Here is a 23308-nt window from a genome sequence, read left to right on the forward strand (position 1 = left end):
GAATAGACAAGCCTTTCTTTCACTTTCTGTGAGATGTGTTAAATGTCAAGCCTGGTGTAAAACTCAAGTGTCAAAAAATCCCCTGAAAAGTGAAGTGTTAATTCGTTTCTCAGTACTTTCTGACTTTTCTACCAAAGCCCATTGATTCCTATTGAAGATATAAAACTTTAAAGCAGCACCAGTCAATATTTTTTTAAATAACAATGAGTCAGGTGTCTCCCTCATGTCACATCAGTACATGTGATACATATAGGATCAGTTAATTCTTTGCTGACAATAAGAAAAATAAAGAATATCACCAGACCTACCCTTTAAGGCATCATTTGCATGTGTCCACAGTGCTGCTGCTCTTTAGAACATCAGATTTATCTGGAAAAGTATGTGAGTAAAGAAGAAGAAAAAAAACAAAGCTAACTTTAGAATGAAACATGTGAAAAATATATATCAGGATATTGTTTTTGCCTCATCATCATAACTGAAAAGTGAGATCATGTGTCCGTTGCAGAAAAAATCTCACTCGTCATTGTGTTTTCCTACCTGTCCATCACATAAGACGGCTAAAACAAACCATCACAAAGTATTTGCAAATACAGTTTGGTATCACTCAGTACAGGTGAAAGAGCAACACTGACCTACGAGCCAAAAGATTGATTTTTTTTTTTTGTGCATCTCTGTCTCCCTGTGTGGTTTCAAATTCTTAAGCTGTGCTGAAATACTATCTATGTAACGACTACTGAAAATGAGCATATGAAAATATTATAAAACAATATGTGTTCGTCTAAAGAAATAAACAAGTACTGTATGTATTTTATTCGTAAAAACCAAGGAACTGGAACATGTTTTGACGAGTGTTAAGGTATTTATTCTTTGTTTTTTGCTGTTGCCGTTTTGTGGACTGACCTGCAGTGTTTACGGGAGATTAGCAGCAGACTTAAAGCCTTGGAGCGTTCAGCTTCTTAGATCCCCATTTATGAAACATTTACCAAAACAGTCTTCTTTTAAAACTCACTGTTGTGAAATGAAAGCTTTATGTTTGATCTCAAGATCAGTGAAGTGTCATAAATCATCCCAGTCATGATCCAGCATACAGCTACACTGTCATCCAGCTCCAGACTCCGGGGAAGAGTCAAGAGCTGTAGCTATTGTTCGTAGGTGGCAGTATCTCACAGTAAAGTCTGACCCCTTTTATTGTTTAGGGTTTTGATGTTGATGCGTCACATCGTGCTTTGCTGAGGTCAGGGCACGTTACAGCCCATGCTGTGGTGTGGTCAGCCCCACACAGAACGGTGTCACACTTCGTGTAGTTAGAGATTTCAGGAAAAAAAAAAAAAAAAAAAACACCATTGCAAACCAGTCTGCCTGAAAAACCTCTGAGTCCAACACTGATAAGCTATCTCTCTTTACGATAACCAGTTAGCTTATGTAATTGTCCCTTGTGTACCAAGCGCCTTATCAAATCTGCATATAGACTTTCCCCCCTTTGTATCATAACAATTGTCAAAATACAAATGCCTGGTTTAAACTTAGAAAAATGTTTACTGTTATTTACTGGTTTACTTCATTACTTTTTCCTCTGTCCTGTCTTAATAAGCGACGGGATCAGGCTGAGGATTTATGAGTGAGGAGGCATGAATTTCTGAGTTCAGAGGGAACTAAGCAGATACGATGAGGTTTTCTCTGCCCCATTAAACCTGTAAACACACTTTATGACCGTCTGGTTTATGGTTCTGTGCTGAAGTCGCCTTGTTTAGATCTTCTGAGTCCGATTTGGAGGTGAATGATTTTCTGTTCCCATTATTTAACTAATATATTCTCAATGTACAGAGGTTCTAAGGTGAGACAAGAGATTGGACCTACTTCAAACATCAGACAGTTTATTGGCTTCTGTATAACTTAAATGCAAACAAAGATTTTAAACCAAGTAACTGAAATCATTTGTCTGTATTCCTTCTGTGTCTGTGGCCTGTATCCCCCCTCAAAACTCTTGGAGTGGTTGAGTCCAATGGTCTTCCACAGAAGAGAGGTCGTACCACTCTTATTTACAGGGCTACACACAACAATATGTGGTGATGCAGCCATGACACAAGTCTCTGCTCTGCACACTTGTTGCTGTAGTGCTGCTATCACTGGAAATAAAAAAATGCTGCAGAGTTTTCCTGTGGTAAGACCCTCATTTTTCACTACACTGCAGATTTTCATTCACCTCCAAAGAAACAACTGCAGTTAAACTCAAAAGTCTAGGGAAATTACTCTACCTTCATGAAGACTCAGTTAAACAGCTCAGCAGACACCTCCTCAACCAGTCGCCCATTCTCTGTGGTAAAACGTATCATTAGCATCTGGATCAGATTAAGGGCATCACAAGACCAGGAGGCCTTTTCATTTCAGCCAGTTCTTCGGTGAGATTGTGAAGATGACGGTGATGCAGAGGAGGCGTATTTTCACATCCCACAGTTAATAACTTAAAACCTTTTCCTGCTTACTAGTGAACCATTTCCAGAGTCATCTCTGCATGAACTTGCACCGGGCAGCGCTCACTCTGAGACAGATGAGGCAATATCTGGGTTCTGAAGCACTGAATATTTAACGAGAGGAATTTCAATGAGCAGATGCAGAGCAGTATGAGGATCTGATGCATTTTAAATAGTCAGCGGCATCAACTCTTTTGTTTTTTTTGTTAAATATCTCCTGACTGATTATCTCACCTTGTCTTTTAAATGTGGAATCACTGAATATTTTACTGAAAAGCTGTTACATGTCAAATGCCAATGTTGAGATGATGTTGTGCTGTGTCACCGTTGGAGGACAGGACTGCAGAAGAGGACTCGTGTTTCCCATAATGCAAATGCTGTTGTTTATGTCTCAGTTTGTGTTGCCAAGAGCTGTTTCATTTACTGTTCAGCTTTGCTGCCTGTGGCCTGCTAAGGATGAGTCGACTCTGTGCTTCAGAAAAAAAAGTTCCCACTTTGCACTTTTGCCTTCTCTGCTGACGGTCATGACGACGACCTGCTCGCTCTCGCTTTGGCAGCATTCACAAACTGTTCAGGAAAGGCTCCCCCTCACTGAGGGAGAGCAGGGTGGAGGTGGAGGTGGGATCGGGTGAAAATTGTTCATTTTGGAAACGAACAACCTCAAAGAGGCGCTTCTTCTGCCCTCGGAGACCGTTACTTAGCAACCGGAAGCCACGTTGCCAAAACTAGGTCCTGCCTTGGTTTTCTTTTTTTTTTTCTTTTTTCATTTTCGCTCACACAGTAACACACTGCCCTCACTCCTCCTATGTCTACACACCACTTTCTTTCACACATTCTCCCTCCCTCCATCTCTTGCCCCTCTTTCTCTAACTGACTGGTCAAAGCATGATCCCCCAGTGGGCGGGGAGGGGTTCACAGTCCGTGCTGAGAAAAGGTAACAGTTCTTGGTTTGCTTTTCTCTGATCTGTCGTTTTACTTTTTTTTTTCAGCGGGCGACTCTCGATTTCGGTTTCTCCTTTTCTTTCTCGCCATCTCCCTCTCTCTTTCTTTCTATTGTGAGTCAGGTTGAAGCCTGGAGGACAAGCTCACTGGTGCTTCTGCAACCCCCTCCCCCCACCCTCCCCCCAAAAAACCTTTCCTCTTCTCTTCTCTTCTTTTGGAGGCAGGATTGGAGTAACCAAGGCAACTCCCATTAATAAAAACGAATAACTGACAGACAGGTTCTGAACACCTTTCCTCAGCTGGTTTATGAATGCTGACTCTCGCCCTGTCTTGCTGTATCCTCTGCTCGTTGAAAGAAAAAATATCCATCTTGATGCTGTATTGTGACTATATCCAATATTTATTGTTATGTGTGTATATTGTGGACGCATGGACCTCTGTACATACTGTAATTTGAGCTCTCAAATGCATATTTATGGGTCTTAATCTAGAGAATGTATTTACTGTAGGAATAATTTATATTTTCTATCCGTTCTGGATGGTATGCCATTTTTAGGAGGTCAGTGGGTGTTACAGTAATAAAAGTCCCCCCATTAGTTTTGCTGTGTGCTGTAAAGTGTCATGGTGCACTTCCGTTAAATGACCCCCCCTCCCTCCATCTTTCTGTTTTTGATTGACTGTGTGACTCCTGTCTCAGAGGTTTACTGTCTCACCTCCCTGCACCAGTGCTCGGCATTGACTGAATGTGTGTAGATGTGTGTGTGTGTGTGTGAAAGTGGGGAAATATGTGCGACTTTGTGTGTCTGCAACATGGTTTACTGCTTCAGCACTTGTCTAATGCTGCAGTTTCTATGGAATAAAAAAAAATATGTACATCCATAATGACTCCAATTTTTCAATGTAATATGTTTTAGAGACGGTTTGTTTACATTACAACATGCCTCTCCTTTTTTTTTTTAGCCTATACATACATGTAAGATTAAAAAAATGAAGAAAAATCTCCTCCAAAGCTGAAAAGCATAATGAGAACGTCTGCTGACCCCTGCTGGCTGCTGTGGATTACTGCATATTGTAGTCTACGCCTAAAGATTGGCTTACTACAAACATAAACACAATATAATACATCTGTGCTGAATGTTGATAAAATGACAAAGTTTCTGCATAGATGCACAAAGTCTAAATCCCAACTCTTCTGTAGGAAGTGGCTGTTTATGTTGACAGCACTGCACCTAAACTTCCTGTCCCACTGCCGCATCACTTTTTTTTAATTTTTCCCAGTAGAAATAACTCAGTGGCGTCCACGCAAAGTTTGTCCTCACTTACATGAGGCCAAAAGTTTCAAGGTTCCCATATCATACAGATACATATCACTGAGGGTTAGACCATGACCACTGACAATTCTTGATTGTGACTGGCTGTTATTAACTTTCAGTGAAGCAGGCAGGACTTTAACCTGCAGGTCTTTGACAGGACATCTCTCATTCAGCTGTGTGTGTTAGCTCAGCTTTGCCTTTGTAATTGCGTCAGAGTGAAACTACAGAATGCAGAGGCCTGGAGCAGGAAATACCAATTGTGAAGACACTTTTCTGTTGTGCGTTTGGTCTGTGTTTGGATTATAGTTAGGTAGTTATGGTTCATGTTGCATTGATTTTTTTTGTTTCAGATCTGTCACCAGCTCTGATGGTAATCCAGGACAGTGTGATTGTCCCCAGATGCTGGTTTAGTTCCATTTCTTTCCTCTTCAGACTGATGCTCTCATCTATAAGGTGTGTTTAGCTCCCCCTAGGGTATAACCTGCACACTGCAGACTGCCAAAGGCTTGTTTTCTTCTGTAGTTATACTATTTGGCCATCAGGGCCTGTTTAACCACAGGACTTTACTGTTCTGTCAGCTTTATCCTACTGATCTTAACAAAGATGAATTCCAAGTTAGATGAATCAAAGGAGAAACTATATTCCTACAACAGAGAGTCATGGACTACACACTCAGTTGTGTGTAGAGGCCAAATATTCATCTGTAAATGTCATAACAGTTCAACCACTGAGCACGTTATAAATCTGAAACAAGTCCTTTTATTACTGCCTGTTTGACTTTGTGTTAAATTTTCACCAGCACATCAGTGTCTGATCTCAGTTGGGGGCATTTTGGGGACATGTCCCCCCTCACTTTTAGAGGGGGACATGTTATATCTCCTTCTATGGACAGTTATATTTGGTCCAGTTTTGATGGTTCCCATATTGTCATCCTTTCCACATCCGGATCTGACTTCATAATCCTTTTAAGTACTAATCAGAATCTGGGAATGCGTATCTCTCTTAAAGCACTGTGAGCAGAGGTGGTGAGAGATGTCTCCATGTGGGAGACGGAAGTAGACCGACCAAGAAAATCCAGGTGTTCTGGTAAAGAAGCGATTGAATCTGCAGCTGACCTCGGCCTCGGATCTCTCAGGACAAGACAAACAAAAAGAGCTTTGCCTACAGTGAGAAACAGTTTCTCAGACCCTGATGTCCCATGTGACTGTTCTGTTCATATGACAGCACCTTGACTAATCTTTAGTCCCGCCCTGATCACAGCTGGACTTTTTATTAATTCTTTGCCTGAACGAGAAGATATTTCGAATGTCTTTAGTTTTGTTCTTATAGACTAAATTTTCATCTCTTATTTATTTGTAGTTTTGTTAAAGAAAATTGTGGGAGAAATAATGTAATTTTAGGATCTGTTTCAGAAGTTTATCGAAACTTTATTTTGAAAAGCTCGTGACGTCCGCTGTGATTGTGTCCACCTTCACTCAGCAGCAGGTTTGATGAGCTGCAGACTTCAGGTGCACCAGTGTCAGCGTCTTAGAGGAAGTGCCTAAACATTTCTGAGGACTACTCCAAACACAGTTTCCCCCTGAGTCCTCTGAACCGGCGAGCGACCAGCAGCTGCGCCTGTGTCTCTGTGAGGGGCGCGGCCTCCCTGCGGCTCCCTGCTGGTTGAGTCTGTGTGGCTGGAACGGGAGGACGCAGCGCTCCATCCATACACAGCGGCGGAGATGGCGGACCCGGCGGAGTGTACTATCAAGGTGGTGTGCAGGTTCAGGCCGCTGAACAGCTCCGAGGTGGCCCGGGGAGACAAGTACATCCCTAAGTTCAAGGGGGAAGACTGTGTGCAGATCGGGGTGAGTGTGTGGCTCACGTTTTTCATTCAGGGAAACTGACTGCTGCAGAAATTTATAAATACATATGTGAGTGCCATTAATTGTGTTAACTGTGGATGCACAGTATGTTGTTGTCCTTTGTTGTATGTTGTTGTGACAAATAACGAAGACAGCTCCAACACAAAGTTGATTATTTAAATGTCAGTGCTGTAACCTGCGGTTGTGTGCCTGGAACCCTGCACCAAACTTGATGCAAAATTCTGATAATTTAATGTGACTTTGTTTCTCAGCAACACCCAGAATAAATAAGGTTCAGCTCATGTTGTGAACCACCAGAAATCACTTTAGAAATCAGTCAGAGCGTCAGGGAGAAATTTGTTACAGGTCCTGTCCTGTTCTCTTTTAGCTTCAGTCTCAGTGGGGCCCCGTCCCCCTTTTAATGCATCTGTTTTCATACTCGTACAAATAACTGATAAACTCATGCATCTGTAGCAGTTATAATGATAATCAGTATCATTTCAGAAAGTCTGCATGATGTGAAATCTCTTCAGACTGTAATCACAGCGCGAAGCTTTCACTGGAAGGAAAGTTTTCTTACTCTAACCCCCCGCCCCACCCTGAGAAAGACTCACTGTTTTACTGTATTTCATAACAAAAGACAACCAAATAAGACTCTACTGGAATTATGTTTAATTTGCAGAATTAGGGGGAATTTTTCAAACGAGTGCTGGTCCATTCTGCTACAACATAGAAGAAACGCAATGAAACGTACAGACACACCCATACATACAAAAGGGTAGCCCTGTTGGTAAAGCTGAAATCTTCTGTGCTCTGATCAGACTTTTACGAGATGTGGTTTGTCAAACAAATTTATTCAGCCTTCATAGTTTATATAAGCTTTTCGAGGGCCCTCCCCATTTTGGGGATCCTGGATACTTATTGCCGTCAGAGAAACATCTCAGTGGGAACAGAGCTTCAACTGCTGAAACCACGCTACAGCTACAACCAAAAGCTCAGCAGGTCTTCAACGAGGACGAGACAGAAACAGAACTGTATGATCAAACATGGAGACAAGTGACCTCTGAAGAAACCAGGTGAGTTTTTCTCAGCAGGACATGTTTCAGCAAACTTTTATTAGCTTTCCTCTCATTTAGAATAGTTTACTTCTTCATATGCTGTTTAATCTTTTATTTAGAGTTTCTACATAAAACGTCTCCATATTTTCTAGCAAGGGGATGAATTTTTTTTAAACTGCACAACATAAAACACCTGATAATTAGACTGAAATACCACTTTCTTTTATTATTTTACATTACAGGCATTTATCAGGTTTTGTTTTTAGAAGTTCGTGTTTTCATTGCGGTTGCTGTAATGTGCTTACTGTACATAAGTACATACAGTAAGATGAAATAGATTTTTTATTTTGCTGTCCCACATCAGTAAGACTCCTATGATAGATTAAAGATTGCATGTAAATTTCTGTCTTTCAGTCACTTGGACAAGATGTTTCTCAACGTGGTCCAAACCCAGGACAGTCCAGCTGGAGTCCTGCACTCCCTGAGAGAGGACCTTCTGGACTCTACTACTAAAAAAAACCAAACTAACAACTAACTAACAACTAACTAACTAACAACAAAAAAACAGAAGTAGTTGGCCTCAGAAAATGCTGCAGTGCAGGAGCAGCTGTCAGGAGCTTAGTTCAGAGTAGGAGAAAAAGAAGAAACTGAAGAAGGATCAAAGGAGAGAACTGAGAAGATCTAACACTGCTGGAGGACAGAGTTCATCCTGGTCACTGCATTCTGAACGACAGAATGCACACCTGGGAGAAGAGGACTAACAGTGTAAAAACTGGCTTTGACAAGACTCCAACGGTTGACTGGGAGAACTGGTGGACTGGGAGGCAGGAGGAGGTGACTCCTCCAAGCTGAAAACTCTGCAGGAGCACTTTGACAGGACGGGGAGCTGATCAGAGGATGATCTGATCACAAAATAACGACTGAAAAGAAGGCTCCTGAAGCAGAGGAGTTGGAGAACTCGGCCAAACTGAGGGAGAGAGAAGAAGAAACTCAGAGGCTCAGAGAACGATCAGTTGAGGTGTGAGGTGGCAGCAAAGGAGGAGAGCCTGAAAATCCAGGAAGAGATCAAAAATACTGAATGTATGCATGGTCTCTCTGTTTTTAGGATCTTGCCCAGAAAAAAAGAAGGTGAAGATGAAAAAGGAGGAAAAGAAGCCAAAGAAGGCAGAAAAGAGGAGAGAGAGAGAGGAAGGAGAAGGAAGAGAGAGGATCCTCCACATCCTTTCTCCCCTCCTAACCCTCCTCCTCCTGAACATGCTTCAGGAATCATGTAAATCTTGAGTCATGATGGAGCCACTGAATGGTTTGATGAGGATGAGGATGATGTGAATCATTATGCTGGAGCCTTCAATCACCAGATCTCAACCCAGCTGAACACCTGTGTGAGATTTTAGGTGTTTCACCAAAGGAAAGATGTAAAGGAAAAAAAAAGTTTAATGACGCTGTAGTCGCTGAAAGTGGAATCTGTGCTGCAGGATCCGATGTTTTCTGTGATAAATTCAGCATCAACACATTTGTGACTGGCCAAATATGGAAATTAGCAACATTTCTGCAGGTTTCAGTAGGCTAGGTCAGCTTTTTTTCTTTTTTTTTTATAGAACATATTGCACAAGCCTTTTTCCTGGTGATGATTATGGCTGTAGCTTGAGATTGACAAACTGTAACCCCTGATGTTCATGACCATTGAAAATGAGAAGAATGAATGGCTGCTTTGTTCAGAGGCACCGACTCCAAGTCATAGGCCTGCTGAGAACCGGTCTCTTCACGTGGAGTAAGTGAGGAGTGCTGTGTTCTGTCAGCGCAGGTCAGATCTGAGGCGGCATTAGATGAGGCTTCATGTTAGTTTATTTCTTTCACACAGTTCATGGTAACTCAGTGAACGTCTGGGAATATCATTCAGTCACAGGTGCAAACTTGTGCTGTGACAGTGTTGTATCAGTGGGCGGCTGAGATGCAGCAACGCTGACCGAGTCTAACGTGTGATGCAGGGACAAAGTGAAGCAATGTTTCGTTTTAAGAAGCTGAAATGTGCGTTTGATTCAACAGTTTAACCTCATTCTTGGTTTAGCAGTTATCAATAAACAGTCTTGTTTCATTTTCACTGCATGAGAGCTGTGTTTATTGTGCAGTTGGTAGTGAGTCATACTGTCTTGCCAGTAACGTTTGATGATGGTTTGACATGTGTTAGCTCTGTGCTGGACAACATATATATATATATTTGGAAGCTGTTTATTTCAAGCTCTCTCTGAGTCAAATAATAGAAAGCGTTACTGGCATGGAAATCCACATTTTGGGAATATAAAGAATAATTATAATGTCCTATATTCAACTTTTGCTAAATTGCAGCTCCTGTGTCTCCTGGTATCAGTTATGGAATCATCAGTATAACCAGTTACACAGCGATGTCTCTCTAAATAGCTAATATTACCTAACATTAGCCACCATTAACCGCTGGTCATACAGGCTTCAGCAACAGAATGTCTCAGTGTATCTAACCGAACAAAGCTTTTTTTATTGTCGGTGAATTCAGTTTCTCAGAAGAACGTGTCATTTCTTCTTTTAGTCTCATGGTTTTTGGTTTTACTAACAAAAATAAGAGAGTCGCAGCATAGTTAGTCATTTTTCACATCATGGATAAAGCACTAGTTATCCAATGCCCCCCCACAGTTTATTAATCTGTGTGTATGGATTGCCAAACAGAGCTCTTGGTTACTTCCATGTTTTAAGTGGAAACCGAATATCCCACCTGTCTCTTTGAACTGGGGACATACCAGTGGCGTTGATTCTGTGTGAAACTGTTGCTTTTCGCTGTCTCCCCCGTCTCCACAGGGTAAACCGTACTACTTTGACCGCGTGTTCCAGTCGAACACAACTCAAGTGCAATTCTACAATGCTGTGGCTCAGAAGATTGTCAAAGGTGAGCTGTGCAGTCGATTTAAGACGTAGTCTCAGTGCCTGACCCACTAAAACCCTGGGAATGCAAACCTCAAGACTAAATGTGTTATATCTTTGTTATATGCGACACAGATGTTTTGGATGGATACAATGGGACGATATTTGCCTATGGGCAGACATCCTCGGGCAAAACACACACAATGGAGGTAATATACTGCTGCTGTATTTTCCACTGTAAAAAAACAACAACTACAGTGCTTGAGATTCTTTGCTGTTTTATTTATACTTTTTTTTTCATAATTGTATGCTAAAGGGTAAACTCCATGACCCAGACATGATGGGAATCATTCCCAGAATTGTTGAAGACATCTTCAACTACATTTATTCCATGGATGAGAACCTGGAGTTTCATATCAAAGTATGTTTTCCTTCTTAATCTGGAACTCAGATGTTTTTTTATTTTAAAATCACAGTTTGCACAAGTCATTATGTTGGTAAAGTCTCATTAAAGTCTTTTGCTTCACAGGTTTCATATTTTGAAATTTATTTGGACAAAATCAGGGATCTGTTGGACGGTATGGGACTTTTCCTTGTGGCCTTGTTATAATTCAGACCCTGATACAAACATGAGTAACTCAAACATAATCTTCTTTACTTTGCTTTTCCTCCACAGTATCAAAGACCAACCTTTCTGTACACGAGGATAAAAACCGGGTGCCCTTTGTCAAGGTGAGGCGTGTGGGAGATATCGTTTCATGATGAGCAGTTTTATTTCCAGCTTTAACATCGTTTTGTTCCATAAGTCACAAGTTTGTCCCAGCTGGTTGTAATGCATTAGCTACGGATGATGAAAGAGAGCACCGAGCGGAACAATGACATAACTGTGATCTGCAGGATGAGATGAAGGAACACGCTATGTACTGACCTGTCTCTGTTAGCAAATCTTAACAGTACAGACTATTACAATCACTGTTTAGTGAAAAGTCATTTCCTATCTTTTGTATTCAACCATAGGTTTTTATATAATTAGAATAATATTAGAGGATGTTACTTTCACCAGTTTCCCTCTGAGAACATTGGCCTGATACAGTATGTCATGGTCTCCTCTGCTGATAATTGTCTCTCTGTAAAGCCTTCCTGCTGTGGGGCTGTTGAGCACAGCGTTTCCTTGTGATGTGCATGTGTCCCCAGGGGTGTACTGAGCGTTTTGTGTGCAGTCCTGACGAGGTCATGGACGCCATAGATGAAGGCAAAAACAACAGACACGTGGCTGTCACAAGTGAGTTCACACACTGAGCGCCTTCAGTGCTGCATCCTCTCATGGGTTCAGTCTCCCCGAGTCTCCTGACTGCAGCCGGACTCCCATCAGCCAAAGAGACATCTGAACTCTGAACAGAACCAAAGATGAAGGAAATACACATATTTAGTTCTAATCCTGGGCACTTGACTTAAACTCCAGCTAAACTGAGCCTAATTATTCCAAGTTGATTTATTTTGGAAACATTTTTACTGCATTGTCAGGTTTTCCTTCTTTTTAAGAAAATACGTTTTTTAGGAATCCGTTATACACTGAAATCACTTGATTACTCAGAGATTTAGAGATCAGATTGCATATTGATCTGGCTCTCATGGTTTTATACTCATTTTTATGATTAGCATGTTGTCTAATTGCGTGTGTGTGTGCACCTGCATATTTCAGACATGAATGAGCACAGCTCCAGAAGTCACAGCATCTTCCTCATCAACATTAAGCAGGAAAACACTCAGACTGAACAGAAACTTACCGGCAAACTCTACCTCGTGGATCTGGCTGGGAGTGAAAAAGTACAACTCTCTCTCTCTCCTTCTTTCCTTCCTAGTTATCTCTTTGCTTCAGTGCCCCTTGTGGCACACTGTGGTTCTGTGTGTTTACTGTATTTAAATAATGAAGCTTTAATGACACGTTCCTGCTGTTGCTGCTTCCCTTCAGCAGGGGGCACTACAGTGATCTGTCCATCAGTATGAGATGTTAAAAAGCTCCACTAAAGCCTTTAACATGTTTCTATAACTTTCCTTTTATCGGTTTCCTTTTGTTTTCAGTTATCCGTTTGCCTTTTGTTGTTTAATGATCAGTTACACCTCCCCTGCATCTGTGCTACTCTATAATTTGAAGAATCACGTCCAGCTTTGGATCAGTTGTGTTAGTTGTACAGAAGAGTAATCCTGTAAATTGTTTGTGAGAGTCTGGATCCAGGACCATCATGAGAACTCGCCTGTGTTTTTGTTGTGTTTGACAGGTGGGTAAAACTGGAGCAGAGGGCACCGTGCTGGATGAAGCCAAGATGATCAACAAGTCCCTGTCTTCCCTGGGAATGGTCATCTCAGCTCTGGCAGAGGGCTCGGTGAGACAGACAGCAGCAGCTCCTGGGGAATGTTTGGTTTTTAGAGGGTCTGTTCCCGTGCTCCGATCATAACTGTCGGCAACCCCGTTAATTAATTTAGAAATTGGTTAATTTATTAGTTTGTTGGAAAATCTTACAGCAAAAGCTAAAATCTAAATAAATATGTATTTTAAAAGTGTAATCTGAAAGATACAGCTTTGGAAATTACAGCCTGCTGTAACTAAAATGAAGCATTGAAATATTCAAGGCTTAGTTAATGAAATATCTCAGTAGAAACACCATGTGGATTCTAATGTATGTCCTCTGTTAGAGCTATATACCATACAGAGACAGTAAGATGACCAGGATCCTGCAGGACTCCTTAGGAGGGAACTGTCGGACCACCATGGTCATCTGCTGCTCACCTTCCTCTTTCAATGATGCAGAGACCAAGTCTACACTGCTGTTTGGTCAAAGGTACACACACACGCGCACACACACACACACACACACACACACACACACACACACGCACACACACACACACAAACATACATTTTGTGATACAGCTTCAGGCACACCACGTTCCTAAATTCTCGTTTAAGTTTGGTCTTTTTCTCACACCTCTGTTTCACCAGGGCAAAGACCATAAAGAATACAGTGAGTCTGAATGTGGAGCTGACGGCAGAGCAGTGGAAGAGCAAGTGGGAGAGAGAGAAGGAGAAGAACAAGACGTTGAGAAGCACTGTCACCTGGTTGGAGACTGAGCTCAACCGCTGGAGGAACGGTGAGGACTACACACTATGATACACACGTGGAAAAAGAACATTTGTTGTTTTCAAATTATAGGCAAAGCGCATAATGTCTTCGTCCTGATACATATTTACTGAGATTCTCAGTTTGTGTTTTAAGAATAATTGTGGAAAGTGTAACCTACTTATTCATAGCACATATTTCTAAGCTTTGGTTCCTGCCACAGCTTTGTGTATTTTTTAAGAAACTTTCCAACCAAGGCAGCAAATTGTGTCCTGAAGTAAAGACTTTGAAATGCGAACTTTTGGTTCACAATGATTTGGGTTAGATGAAAAAAGCTTTAAAAATTAGTTTGTTAGAGCTGAATCACACACTGGTCCTCACTGAGAAGGGACTGAAGAAAGAATTCTTTGTTTCCATGGAAAATGTGCATTTTCAATCCTGCCTCACTCTAATTTCAGGCATGCAAGTTTAGGATTTCCATTCACATGTTTATTTTGGATTTCCATTCACATGTTTATTTTGAGGGAGGGGGCTGATTCTTCTTCTTCCTCTGGCACCCCTTGCAGGAGAGAGCGTGCCAGTGGAGGAGCAGTTCGATAAAGAGAAGGCCAAAGCCGAGGTCCAGGCCCTGGACAGTGCGTTCAACAATGAAAAGGCAGCACCCACACCCGCCCTCAGCACCCAGCCTGGGGTCAAACTCACGGACGCTGAGAAAGAGAAGTATGAGGCAGAAATGGCCAAACTCTACAAAGAGCTGGATGACAAGGTGAAGGAGGATCCTCAGTTTGTATATTAGTGTGGTTTGATTGGTTCCTTCAGAACAGTGTCATTGGGCTGAGTCCACCAGAGATTGTGTGTGTGGTTCCTCTTGAATTGCCCAACACATTGATGCATGTCAGGTCCAGCATACTCATACATTAATACACTAGAAATATCAGATATCACTGAACAAAACAAACGTAATAAATCTCATCTAAAAAAAATAAAATCATTATTCATATTAAATAAATGATGGTAGTGATGTGTTAGTATATTGTACATGAGATGCATTGATGCACTGATCACTGTGATATGACTACAGGCTTTAATATGGATACCAATACATGTAGATAAAAATGTACTGTAAAAGAAATAGTTCTATATGCAGTGATAGTGATATGATATCCTAACTAATGTTAAGTCTTCTTGTTGGTTACATTATTTTTAGTTTATCTATGCCCCATCTAGACCCTTCATACTGTCACGTTTGGGTGTAAAGTCACTGCTCGATAAAGAAACAGGCAACAACATTCGAGCAACATTCAGCTCAGAAATTATAGCTTGTAGCTGTGTCACAGTAAGAACATGCAGAGACACACATCATCAGTCTTCCTTTAAATGTTAAATGAATGGTAAAATGCACCCCTTATTTCAGTCAATTTACAATTCTAACTGCTTTGGACTCCAGACATGAAGTTTAGGACTCAGACTTGACATGGGACCCGTTGGACTTGATTTGGGACTTCATAGCCAAGACTTGAGACTTGAAGAAGTTAGCAGAGAAATACATTTTGCTAATAAATGTAGTCTTACATCATCATATAATGAGCAGTCTCACCTAAATAACGTTACTGACTAACGTTACTGAATGTAACTGTGCCCGCAGAGATTTTTGAGACTTTTTGTTTAATTCTGCTTTTGTACCAAACATCAAGAGATCATCTTTTCTTACACATAAATAACAATGTGAGCTGAGCATCGTGAGTGTGCAACCTGTTTTGAAAAAAAATGAAGAATAACAAAATAATGGAAATTATTTTCTCTGGACCAAGAATGAACATTGGGACATAAAAAAATGAATTCCTCTCTGCCCACTGAATATTTCCGGTATTTGTATTTTTATTGTTAGTGGACAGTAGAGGGATAACAGTAATACATGTCTACTCTGTGTTAAACAGAAGAAAATGAGAATAAAGATTCTGAATAGCCAAAAAAAGAAAGAAAAGATAATCCTAAATGTGACATATTATCAATGTTAATAATAATTGGTGACAATATGGATAATATATTAATATTTAAATATAATATATTTAGAATAGTGTTACTATAATTACACTTTTCTAGTTTTGCTGATATTATTATCTACATTTGTAAGAATACAACTCATATTTCACCTGATGTGACTCTTCCAGTGTGTGGTCCTTCTTAAATGTAGTATTTCTTTTGGCCAGCAGATGGCACAGACATTTGCCACATTGGTTTTGGTTGCAGTAAAAAAATAAATGAGTGACATATTTTATTTCTCTCCTTCCTCCAGGACGATGAGATCAACCAGCAGTCTCAGTTGGTGGAGAAGCTGAAGCAGCAGATGTTGGACCAGGAGGAGGTGACACTACACCCCCCCTCACCCCCACCCCCTTCCTCTCCCATCCCCTCCCAACTCTCCTACTGTGCCTCAGCCCTCCAGCCGTTCCTGTTAGCATATACCCAGTCTGACAGCTGATGGCAGACCATTAGTATCTCTGCAGGAGAGGTCAGACTGTAACTCACCCTTAGCGAGCAGATGAACCTCGCCAGATTGTGCACATGAGGTTTTTTAGCTGTAAAGAAAAGTCATTTATGCTGTTATCATGAATTTCAGACTCATTTGCCTTTTTATCATTTTCATCTTGAACTAAACTAAACTGAGCACAGCTTCCACTGTCCTTGCCTTTAGCTCTTAACTTCGTCCCGCCGTGACCACGACACCCTGCAGACCGAGCTAAACCGGCTGCTAGCAGAGAATGAAGCCTCGAAGGAGGAGGTGAAGGAGGTGCTGCAGGCCCTGGAGGAGCTGGCTGTCAACTATGACCAGAAGAGCCAGGAAGTTGAGGACAAAACGAAAGAGTTTGAGGCCCTGAGTGAGGAGCTCAATGAAAAATCGGTACTTTTTGACCTTGTCTGAATCCCCTGGAAATGATGACACCTGATTACTTACATAGTCACATTGTAAGGCGTGTGCTTTCATGTGATCGTCTCTGCCCAGAGCTCCTTGACCTCCATTGACTCTGAGCTGCAGAAGCTGAAGGAGATGACCAACCACCAGAAGAAGAGGGTCACTGAGATGATGTCGTCATTACTCAAAGACCTGGCTGAGATAGGCATCGCCGTGGGAAGCAATGACATTAAGGTGACCAGTATATGGAATATAATCCTTTTATCTAAACCAATCAGCTGGGGAATATTCTGAAGCCATTTCATGACCAGCTGAGCGCACTGTCAGGTTTGCTGTGTTCAGCAGCAGTTTGACAACGGTTTAATGCTGTGGAGGTTGGAGTTTCCAGTGTATTGCCGACTGCGTGGCTTTCAAGAGGGATAGAATCATTCCCAATCTATTTTAAACTCTGTGCCTCAGTAGAAGGGATAGGTCAACTATCTCTTGTGAATTTGCAAATGGCAGCGTCTTTACGGAACTGAAGTTCTGAGTGGAACTTTAACCCCTACTGTGTTACAGCCGCCCTCCACCCATGAGAATGGTAGTCCTCCAGGGACTCTTATGTTTGTTATTGATGTTTTTCTGCAGTTCTCAGAGATAACCTGTCAGCCAACATGTCTCTGTCAGTCAATAAACTGAATATCTGTAAATTCTTGACTGATAGTTGGACCAAGGAGTCACTTGGAGACAAACACTGAGCTGTGGGAGATTGTTTGAGATGTTTTTCTGACATTTCTCAGACTAAAAATCAGTTAAATAACAAAAAAATCAATTAATAAAAAAAAAAATAAAAAAATAAAAAAATCTTCAGACTAATTGACAATGAAAGTAGTTTCTTCCATAACTGCCAATACTCTGTCTTTTTTTTCTGTTGAAGCAGGTGGGATTTTTGTATGTGAGACTTCCTGTATGTTTAGTGATCAAATCCTTCAGTTGTTATTGGTTGATCAATGGCAGCGATACACAATAGACATCCATTTTCCTATGGTGACACTGGACTAAAAGACACATAGGTACATGGAGTGTTAGTAGGGCCTAACTCGTATGTGTTTCTGACCTCTCAGCAACAAGAGAGCAGTGGTCTCATTGACGAGGAGTTCACTGTGGCCCGTCTCTACATCAGTAAGATGAAGTCGGAGGTGAAGATGATGGTGAAGCGCAGCAAACAGCTGGAGAGCTCCCAGGCCGAGAGCACCCAGAAGATGGAGGAGACAGAGAGGGAGCTGACTGCCTGCCAGCTCCGTATCTCCCAGGTAACTGCTTCTTACCGCTTCCTCTGCCATCATGGATACTGTCACCATGGTGACAAATGTGGCAGTTCACTAAAAAGCCATATCATGTGGTTATCAGTGAAACAGTGGCTTAACAAGTGGGTTTCTGCAGGTCTGACAGTGTTAATTAATTCTGAGTTTAAAAAGAAGTGTGGTGGAGTTTGTGAGTTTTAATCACCCGACTGTTTATGATCATTTTAACATTCTTCTCTTTTACCTGTCGGCATCCAGCATGAAGCTAAAATCAAGTCCCTGACAGACTGCCTCCAGAATGCAGAGCAGAAGAAAAGACAGCTGGAGGAAAATGTGGACTCTCTCAATGAGGAAATAGTCCGGATCAAAGCCCAAGGTGAGCATGGTTATTGCTGTGGTTTGTACCTGGTACATTTATCCAATCCTTATCTTAGAAGGACATATTGTTCTTTATACTCCCCCACTTTTATTCGAAAGCTACAGTTTCTTCTCAGATTTTAGATTTTTTTTCCACATAATAAGATCCACTGTTAAATATTTCATTCCCAAAAATATATAGTAGCATTAGTATAGAGACAGGGCCATAGCCAGCACTGAGGGCACTCAGGACACAGTGTATCTTCTTTTTCTTTTAGGCCCGTGGGAGGTTTAGAAATCTGTTACTGTATGAAACTCACATTTTCACAGAGATTAAAATCAGGAGCTCTTACATCCTTACAGGATCCTGGCTGTGAGAGCAGCTGCAACATTAAAATGCTGTTTACAGTTCCATGTAAGCAGTGAATCAGTAATTTATAACAGTCTAAGTCAGAGGTGCCATTTGACATCATCTGTACTTATGCATTAAGTGTATTTTGCAGATAATAATTCTGTGCTTTCACTTTCTTTTTGAGTTCAGGATTTTTGTTTGTCATTTGCAGTGCTGTCTTTTTTTACTTTCACTTTTGATTGCTTCTTCCACCACTGCTGTTCTGATGTAACAAAGGCCTGTAATCCATCATTAAGATAATGAACCTGCATTCACAGAATGTTAATGGCACATTTTCAGGGTCATGTTTATATTTTTTTGTCTCCCTCCAGAGAAAGTTAACACCATGGAGAAGGAGAATGAGATCCAGTCTGCCAATGAAGTCAAGGTACAACTAAGCTGTCCCCTCAAAAAAAGAAAAAGAAAAAAGATTATATTTATCAACTTGAATTTGTGACCAGCTGTATGCTTGTGTTTTCTCAGGAAGCTGTGGAGAAGCAGATCCAGTCTCACAGAGAGACCCATCAGAGGCAGATCAGCAGCCTGAGAGATGAGCTGGATAACAAGGAGAAAATCATCACAGAGCTGCAGGAGTAAGACACTGCTTTCCCAAACACTTCTCTCTCTAAATGTGACGCAATGGCTCAGTACTGATTGTGTTATTGTTATCTGTTCAGTCTGAACCAGGAGATAATGCTGGAGCAGGAGAGGCTGAGAGTGGAGCATGAGAAACTCAAAACCACTGACCAGGAGAAGAGTCGCCAGCTGCAAGAGCTCACGTAATATCTCTACATTCAGTCCTTTTCCTTCACAGTCTACAGCCTGTTGCTTCTTATGCTGCACACTAAGTAACATCCGTTTCACATTCTGCAGGGTAATGCAGGACAGGCAGGAGCAGGCCAGGCAGGACTTGAAGGGACTAGAGGAGACCGTGGTAAGTTATCGGCATGTTCATTTAGATCTGTGTTCAATTAAATTACAAAAAGGAAAATTGATTTTGATTTTATTTAAAAAATTGAAGTGGGGTTGACCCTTGATAATCCTATTTTCGAATGCTTTGAGCACCAGGACACAGTACAGTCTCTTATGATGCTGTTTTACCGTAATTTCCGGACTATTGAGCGGCACCCACTAACACAGAAAGTTGGTACACCGAAAGATATTTTTTAAACTTTTAATTAAATAAATACCTTTTTTCCTTAACAGTAGTAACACGGCAGTAACACGGCTGGTTTAAAAAAAAAAAATCAGAAAAGTCATTGATGCTATCTTCTTCTCACTCCTACCACTGAAGTCGGTCGGTGTCTTCAGCCGACTACTTTTATAGATACTTACATTTACTGTATCAGCAAGTTGAATAGGCAATTGTGAAACTGTTCTATAACTAAAATAATTACAGAAATGAAGGTATAAAGGTATAAATCGTCGCAGGAAATGAGACTGGGCAAATTCTTGATTTAAATTAACTGTAGACATAACATTTCATTCTGTACCAACGTGCTGGAGTTGGGTAACTGAATGATTGCTTTCTACGAAATGAAGAGCATAAGGGAATATAATATCATGTCGCCTGATGGCTAAATTATGTTCTGAGATTTTGGTTCTTAATTTATTCATAAAAGCTGTGAGCACTGCGAATGAAATTCTTTTCACCACCATTGTATGGGGGTTGGAGGGAGAAATCTCAGAAGACTGCATCTGAAAAGTGGGACAAAATTTGTTGTTTTCTCTGAGCTTTGTTTCTTTACCTTCACGTAGGCCCGGGAGCTGCAGACACTCCACAACCTGAGGAGGCTTTTTGTCCAAGACTTGGCCACTAGAGTCAAAAAGGTAAAACGTCCTCACAGCATGAGCATATCCCCCTTTTGTCTGGAGGTTACCGTGGCACATTATCAGTGCAGTCATCATTCTGTGAGCTGGTTCTCGTGTGTGATATCATTTCCTCTCTGGTATAATATCACGTGAGCTCAGCGTTTACCTGGAATGAGACGAACGGCGGCGCATTTTGCTCGTGCACAGACTGCACTCCATTTAATTTGCACCGTGATGAAATTTTAATGAATCCGGGGAACACAACAGCAAGTGTCTGCAGTAAGTAGGCCATCTGATTCTTCAAAGGTAGCAGCTGTAAATTAGGGACCCAGGCCCTCTTTGTGGCACTCGCATCCAGGCCCTCAAGGCTGGGGCTCGATGAGATAAACAAAGGCAGACCAGGTTTTCCTGAAAGGCACAGAGAACGTGTGGTGGTGTTGGACTGATCCAAAATCTGTTACTTATCATCTCGTTTAGACATAAATGGGATTCTGTGGATTCGGGGCTTTTTGGTTGAATTTGTTTAAGACTGTGGTGGATGTTCTTTTAGAGAAAGACTAAACACAGCGAATTGGTTGTATCCACAAAACTGATAAATGAAGGCAGAGATAAAACATGGACTGAAGTCAGAGTACAGATAAAGTTGTTTGTGAAGTATCACAAAGCACAGTCCCTGTATCCATTTCACCTTTTATACAATCCTTTATTCATATGTGAGCTAATGACTCAGTGTCATCATCAACAAAATCCACCTAGAGGAGACTGTTCAAGATCATATATATGAAGTAAATTAAGTTCTGTACAGTCATTTAGGTAGAAACGGTCTCATATGTGAGTTTATAGGTGTTTCTTTAATTTTTTATTCTCAGCATCTTTACACTTATTTGGTTCATTTTATCTGGAGGGTGATATTGGTAATGTGACCAGCTTTGTGTGGAGTTGTACAGGATAGAAGAGACTTCAAAGATCATTTCTTTCTTTAACCAGTTAAAACGAGTAGTTTGTCTGTAAGAAACCAAGGAGGCCATCTTTAAAACAATGGTGGACAAAAAAAAAAAGAAAAAAAAAGACAAATAAAAGTGTTGACCTATGGGTGATATTTAATACCTGACTATGTGGCACTTGTAAATCTCTGACTCATATTTATTATATACAAATGTGTTGCTTTAATTTTTCTGTGGTTTTACATTCAGTGTGAAATTTAATATTTTCTGTTCCAGTAGTTTAAAAATGCTAAATATTAAGTCGTTTGTTGTGCTTGGGCAGAACTCTCAGATGGACTCAGACGACACAGAAGGCAGCGTTGCCCAGAAACGGAAGATCTGTTTCCTAGAGAGCAACCTCGAGCAGCTAACCAAAGTTCACAAGCAGGTAAAGATGTGTGCAAACACACAATTAACCACAGCGCTTCCTCTCTAAATTAAACTAATCCTGTCTCAAGGCTCTGTGTCTTCATCCTCTCCTCTCACTCCTTCTCTGCCTCTCCGTAGCTGTTGAGGGACAATGCCGACCTTCGCTGTGAGATTCCTAAACTGGAGAAGCGCCTGCGATCCACCGCTGAGCGGGTCAAAGCCCTGGAGGCTGCTCTGAGGGAGGCCAAAGAGAACGCAGCCCGCGACCGAAAGCGCTACCAGCAGGAGGTGGAGCGCATTAAGGACGCCATCAAACCCAAGAACATGGGCAGGAGACCCTCAGCACAGATAGGTAGGTGGACACACATATATCAAATTATACTGTATCTAAAAACCCTGAAAATGTGTTCAACAGTAATGTGTTAGTATTCAGGTCAAAATAATGAAAAACTGCTGCCCTTCAGAAAGAAGACAAGCCGCTGTCCTAAAATGTTGATCTGTATCTTTAGATAAACTTGGAGAAGTAAAAATCATATAAATATATCTTATCTCTATAAATATCTCAGCCTATCGCTCTGTATGTGACCCATAGTGTCTCTCTGTGTCCCACCCAGCCAAGCCCATCAGACCAGGCCAGCTGCCGGGTGCCTCTCCCTTGATCCCGAGTGTCAACAGATCCAACCTGATCCAGAATAACCAGCCTGGCATCAAAGAAGGAGACGACAACAGGCTAGAGAAGAATACATTACGTTCCATGATTGCTCTGTTCTGATTAGCATCCTGAGATGTTTACAACAGCCGATGTTTTCCTTCTTTTTTCTCCCGTAACTCTCTGCACACTTTGTGTTGTTATCCTATTCCAGATAAGACATCCAACCTTTTCTCCTCTGTTTTCCTCTGCAGCTACTGAGGATGCCGATAGACCCCCGAACACGAGGCCGAAGACCAAAGACCAAAGCATTGAACTCTCATCTGGAATCACTGCACTGCTCTTCCAACATCAGTGTGTATATAGTGTATATACATATGGCCTATACTTTGTACAGCCTTCACGCTGGCTGTACAAGCAGCTTAAACACATTACGTAAGAAGACGCTACTGTTGTGCTGTACAGTAGAGAGAGAGAGAGAGAGCACTGGTCCATTTCTCTAATCTTTGTTTTTAATTTAATTTTCAGGGATTCCTTCTGTTTTAGCAAAGATCATTAGGACAAAACACAACTTGAGCTTCAGATGTTCTAAAAAGACCCACTTTGATACAACAGTTGCAAATAACTTACTTCATATCACGTAACCATGTGAAGAATATTTAAGTGTTTAAAAGAGAAGTGTACTGTAATTGTATCAGTACACACTTGCATTGCAGAACAGGGTAAAGCTTTACCGTATGAAAATCTGCTGCAGCACAGAACAGAAATCCTACTCACTGACACTGCTCTGCCTGTTCATCGTTGTTATTGTGTGCAGGTGATTGTAATGACCTGTATCAGCCACTGAGGAGTGTATTTACCACATCAACATGATGCTCTCGTGTTTTTTTTTTATAAAACACCTGTCGTTT

At 41.3% G+C, this 23308-nt stretch overlaps 1 protein-coding gene across 1 annotated transcript; it reads left to right on the top strand.

The window, feature by feature from the left end:
* Positions 1-6447: 6447 nt before the first annotated feature.
* Positions 6448-22520, top strand: LOC121200240 (kinesin-1 heavy chain-like). Its single transcript, XM_041065405.1, has 25 exons — positions 6448-6573; positions 10458-10545; positions 10656-10729; positions 10837-10941; positions 11050-11098; positions 11197-11252; positions 11715-11802; positions 12223-12347; positions 12800-12904; positions 13215-13360; positions 13522-13670; positions 14206-14405; positions 15936-16004; positions 16335-16541; positions 16644-16787; positions 17657-17845; positions 18095-18212; positions 18917-18972; positions 19068-19177; positions 19262-19363; positions 19458-19518; positions 20343-20414; positions 21663-21767; positions 21887-22100; positions 22363-22520. The coding sequence occupies exons 1-25, from the start codon at positions 6448-6450 to the stop codon at positions 22518-22520; spliced, it is 2916 nt and encodes a 971-aa protein (XP_040921339.1).
* Positions 22521-23308: the final 788 nt, after the last annotated feature.

This window comes from Toxotes jaculatrix, chromosome 20, assembly GCF_017976425.1.
Source record: "Toxotes jaculatrix isolate fToxJac2 chromosome 20, fToxJac2.pri, whole genome shotgun sequence".
In the NCBI taxonomy this organism is placed as follows: Eukaryota; Metazoa; Chordata; class Actinopteri; family Toxotidae; genus Toxotes; species Toxotes jaculatrix.